General features: G+C 43.1%; 1 protein-coding gene across 1 annotated transcript in view; it reads right to left on the bottom strand.

Annotated features, from left to right (window-relative positions):
• Nucleotides 1-5,296, bottom strand: part of LOC310953398 (A-type potassium channel modulatory protein KCNIP2-like) — a gene marked incomplete at both ends in the record, with an annotated part of 92,363 nt that extends 87,067 nt beyond the window's left edge. The window contains one exon of the mRNA XM_083922424.1: nucleotides 5,224-5,296. Coding sequence (XP_083778550.1) covers nucleotides 5,224-5,296 — 73 coding nt within the window. The remainder of the gene's footprint in view (nucleotides 1-5,223) is intronic.
• Between the last annotated feature and the right edge of the window lie 452 nt (nucleotides 5,297-5,748).

The raw sequence follows: 5,748 nt of genomic DNA, 5'->3' as shown, positions 1-5,748 counted from the left end.
TTGCCGGGAGGGGCTTTTGTATCACAGCAAACAATGCCTCCAGATTACCAACTGTCTGCAACCTAACTCATCTTCTTGTACTCTGAATCTGTCCTTCAAATGCCCCTTTTTCCCCCTTCCTGTCTTTCTTAATTCCTTCCTTCTTTCCTTCCCTCAATGATGTAACCAATGTGACAGATAAGCCAGAATGAACCACTCCAAGCACTCCTCCATGTAGGAATTGTCACGTCACATCAACAATTCTGGCACTTCCAGGAGGAACCCGAGCCTGGGAACCCTGAGAGGATCCCTGATGAGGTGCTGTGTGTCACACATGTCCCGGCACATCATATGACACATTAAATCAAGGCTTTTAATTAGTGCCAGTAGCCATTACGATTCTAGCTGCAGCAAAAACTGTCGTGCCAAGAAGGTGACTCGCGGCTAAACTCCTTCTGACAGGCTCAATTATGAAGGCAATCTCAGCCCTGGAATCGGTTTGGTCTAGCAATTGTGAATGATTATTTTCACCAAGGGGGGTCTGCATCCCATTGGGGTGTGATTCACGTGGCTTCCAGACCAGCAGAAACCCTTTGCCACAACACCTCTACCATCTCTCTCAGGTTTCTTTTTTTGGCAGACTAATAGCCTGACAGTGCTCTGAATGCCAGTGCTTTAAACATTGCTCATTAAGAGCTGACAGTGTGTGAGAAATGAACCGTCCACATCTATCAATGGCTTTACATCTCTGCTAAGCTGCTGCGTGAGACAAGTCAACTTTAGAGCAAGTTGTACATATTTGTTAAGTTAGTAAGAAAGACCCCAGGCAACCTAATGAGTGAATGTTTGCATTTGTCTTTCAGTTTGTGCGAGTATGTGTGTGTGCGTGCGTGTGCGTGCATGTGCGTGCATTTGGATACGTGTGTGTGTGTGTGTGTGTGTGTGTGTGTGTGTGTGTGTGTGTGTGTGTGTATGTGTGTGTGTGCGTGCGTGCGTGTGCGTGCATGTGCGTGCATTTGGATACGTGTGTGTGTGTGTGTGTGTGTGTGTGTGTGTGTGTGTGTGTGTGTGTGTGTGTGTGTGTGTGTGTGTGTGTGTGTGTGTGTGTGTGTGTGTGTGTAAATTTGCACGGATTTGCCTGAGCGTGTAAGCTTCGCATCAAATAGTGCTGACTGTTGGGACATTGGCGATCAGTTTATTTTGCCAAGAATGGATATACAGTTAATACCAGAGATGGACTTCATTGCCTAACACACACACACACACACACACACACACACACACACACACACACGCGCACACACAGAGTGTTTTGGCACAACATTATTTTCTATCTGAGGTTAGTCTTTACTATGTGCACACAGTCCATCACACACACCTCAGGATAAACATGTGCACTTCAAGAGGAAAAAATCATCGAAGACCGATAGGGCTTCATTATTTTCACTTCAGTTTTTTCGTCGATAAAATATTAGAAAATGTTAAAGAAAATAGAAGAGCCCAGTGTGACCTCCACTAATGTCTTTTTTTATTCACCCACATAAATTCAGATTACTATCATAGTATACCATAGAAACCACCAAATATTGATATTTGAGAGGCTAGAACCACTACATTATGCTTTATAAAATTATTTCCATGGTTGATCAATTGTTGCAGATACATTTCCTGTTGACTGACTTGTCATTTGACCTCTTGAGAATGGGAATCGAGAATCGGTTCCAGTTGAGAACCGGTACCAAATTGGAATAAGAACCAGCATCATATGCCTCTGAGCTTATCAGTTCCTTTTATTGACTCAAGCATATTTTTCTGACAGTTGCACATTGCACAAACAATGCCATCCAACTCAAATGCTGCTGGAAACCTATTACATGAAGGGCTCATGGCAGAGAGGAAAAAAAAAATATCCAAAGTGTGGTGTTATAAAAACATTAGTGCAGGCAGGCTAAGCAGATTTTTTCTTTGAAAAACCAGAAAAACCTAAATAAATAAGAAAGCTGTACAAATATTCTCTTCTTTGATCTACACTATGTTCAGACTTAGAGAAAACAATGAAACAGTTTGGTTTACCCTGAAAACCTCTGTAGGCCAACTTTTTTTCCAAATAGAAAATTGATCAAGAATCAATAAGGGAATCGATAAAGAATCGTACCAATAAGCAGAATCAATACAGGCACTTGAATCAATAAAATCGTATCCATTTTCATCCCGGGTCTCTCTACACTCAGCCATTCTTACATGTATAGTTAAACTATTGACCATTGATTAAAAAAGAGAAAAAATCAAAGAGTTTGGCGAATTTGGATTGAAAGGTCAACTGAACATGAAGAAAAATAAAACAAACCGACTGAACTTGTGCGGGAAAAGGACCCTTGAAAAGGTTGAAATAATAGCTGCTTATGCATATGAGGAGAGAAGCCATTGTGTGCGTGTGTGTGTGTGTGTGTGTGTGTGTGTGTGTGTGTGTGTGTGTGTGTGTGTGTGTGTGTGTGTGTGTGTGTGTGTGTGTGTGTGTGTGTGTGTGTGTGTGCGTGTGTGTGTGTGTGTATGTGTGTGTGTGTGTGTTTGTGTAGGTGATATGATTCCTCTTGAGTGTGGCTTGTGAGGTGGAAGAGGAGATTACTGCACCATGCTTCTATAATTACCTCTCATCTCTCAGCCGGTGCTCTTAAACACAACAGGGAATGCCAAGCACACTACGACACAAGCACACGCAAGCACACACACACACACACACACACGGTGGGGCGCACTTCAGTACTTCAGTACAATGTAGCAGGCTAAGAGAGAGTTATTTCTAGAGGGTTACATTTCACTCAAACGGTGATTGAAGACCACCCACACTGCCTTTAAGCAACATGGGTCAGCTTTTCTTTCAGCACACACACACACACACACACACACACACACACCCACACACACACACACACACACACACACACACACACACACACATTCTCTCTCTGTAAGTAAGAAGAGTGACTCACTTGTAGCCGTCCTTCCCACACAAAAACCCACTTAAGAATCAGTTCTCACAAGTCATGCAGTCACACTGCACTATACCTTTTTAATTTTAGTGGGAATTATACAGAAAATCACCTGTCACCTGTTCTCCCTCTGTCAGACAAACACACAAACACACACACACACACACACACACATTTGAACAATGCGCTGTGCAACTTTGTGGTCAGCTGTGTCTACATTTAAAAACACAAGACCAGCAATATTTCCCCACAGCTTAAGCTGCATCACATCTTTATTACATTGAGTCATATTGGCAAGACTCAGCTTTAATAACAATGCAAACCATCACGGCTAAGTATGTTTTAGAGCTGACAGCGTGTTGCTTAGATGAATTAAATATGCAATTCAAAGCTTTGAAAAAGTCATTAAAAGCTATGCCAGGACTAAATTGCTTCGCCACACTGAATGACTTGGTCCCTCTCTCACTCGCTCCCCTCGCTACACTATTTAAAAAAAGCAATATGACTTCTTGTGGACAGTCAAACACAGGAGACCTCTTCAACAAAACCGGACTAAAGAGATGGGAGGAGGTGAAGCGAGGAAAGAGAGGAGAGTAAATGCAAATTCTTCAGAGGAGTTCATACAGAAAGTTTCATCTCCTCCGCTGTCACGTTTACTAATCCTCCATAATGCAGCTCATTCTCATCTCATAAGTGTGTATTGCACACTTATCTGCAACTGATTACAGCATCAAAGGTATTGTGTCAAAGCAACGGGAGAAAAGAAAAGTCAAGTTGCTGAAGAGTGTTTTGCGCATGGTCTGAGAAGTTCTGCAAAATGTTTGTCCAGGCATGACGGTCTGTACACAGTGTGGGCTGGCTGACATGACTTCCAGTTCTCCAAAGCCTGATGGATGTTTTTTTTTTTTAAACCAGCAACAAAGTATTTTTCTTTTCCAAACTTTCAACAATGGACTACAGAAAAAGTGAAGCTGCTGTTTCTTTACTCACCCACACACAGGCTACATACCCACACGCTTTTGATACACAGAAATATTCAAAGATAAACCCAGCAGAGGATATTCCACATGCTAGACTGTTGCACGCACGCACACTAACGCGGTTTCACTGAGACACCTTGCAATCTCTTCTTAATTTAGGATGCCAGATGTTTGGGACTGATGCAGCTGCTGTCTGGACAGGCACAATTTCCCTCTGCAGGCCTGAGATGTGTTCAGGCATAAAAGAAAGCATTTTATTTAGGCATCTGGCGCTTAACAGGTAAACGATGCTCACATAAGCAGAGGAGAGCTGCGAGCTGTAATGAGACAATGGGAGGCTGTGGTGACGGGGAAACACCTCAGTGCTCAGCTCACCAAAGGAGCCCAGCACATACAAAGCGCAGGTATGTGCAGGCATGTACGCATGACAGTGGACATTATATCGCGATTAAAAACTGATGCTTGTCAAGTAACATACTGGTAAAGTAGAACTCACACACACGGAGAGAAAGAACGCACAATAAAGGAACAAGTTTGTGTTATTGAACCGACAGAGAAGACACCAACAAACGAAATTACGCACAAATCTACCCCGATGAAAATCCACATGGACGCTATGCACGCGGGGTATATCCGCTTTCTATCCAACTACAGACCCGGACTTCGGCACAGCTCACAGCGATATGAGAGATTTGTGTCAGAAGAAGTGATAACACACCAAAGCAGAGGGATCCAACCAGATCGGTCAGAAAAGTGTCATCAACCCCGCAGCGCTTTAGACAACATCGCCAAGATAGCGACAATATAACGTAGGTGGTCTCCAAAACGCTGAGCCAGGCCAGCAAATGTCACAGTGTTGTATTAAAAGTGTTGATAGAAACCACCAACATTCAGCAACATTACGCACCACATTATGCAACCACACTGACATGCAACACTGACATTAAAAGATTCAATATGTTTATTATTATTATTACATTTTTCAACCCGTTTTCAAGTATAAGAATGGAAAAATGGAAATGGAAAAATTAAATGATTATTATAATTTTATTGGTATTAATTATGATTAAGATTCTATCAACTTATGAACTTGCAACTATCAATATAGGCTACGTTAAACATATTTGGTTATTTTTTAGTTTGGTGATTAGATGAATGGCGGGCAGGTTGTGACATATCAAAGCCACCTGAAGTTAGGTGGATCAGCTTTACATATTGAATTTTTTCCTCCATCAGGCAAACGACATCCAGCGGTGTTTCAGGTGCGTACTCACCCGTTAGCTGGTCATAGGATCCGTCCAGCTCTCTGGAGTCCGACAAGCTTTGGTCACGGTTTTTCGCCTTCATTTTCCCCGTGTGCGCCGGAATGTGTAACTGTGGGGAAACAGCTGATGTGTTGGCGATTCTATTTGTGGAAATAACAGTGGGTTTTGTTGTCCGCCTTCGCGAAGGGTGGCTACAAGTCTGCTACCGTTAACAAGTCATAGTTGATTTAAGCCAAGAAAGCCATGTAAGTTTCCTCCCGTGTCTGGTTCTGTGCGCTCTCGACATCCAGTGAGCTGAGTGGACCGAGCGCTTCTGGTCGGAACTCTCACATGGACTGGTACGCGCGCACGCACATTTACTACACACACAGGGAAAGAGAGAGAGAGAGAGAGAGAGAGAGAGAGAGAGAGAGAGAGAGAGAGAGAGAGAGAGAGAGAGAGAGAGAGAGAGAGAGAGAGAGAGAGAGAGAGAGAGAGAGAGAGAGAGAGAGAGAGAGAGAGAGAGAGAGAGAGAGAGTTTAGTTTTGGGGGGAT

The sequence above is a fragment of the Echiichthys vipera genome (assembly GCF_963691815.1).
Source record: "Echiichthys vipera genome assembly, chromosome: 11".
NCBI classification, from domain to species: domain Eukaryota; kingdom Metazoa; phylum Chordata; class Actinopteri; order Perciformes; family Trachinidae; genus Echiichthys; species Echiichthys vipera.
Note: the sequence above shows the minus strand (reverse complement) of the source record. Positions and strands in the feature narration are given on the sequence as shown.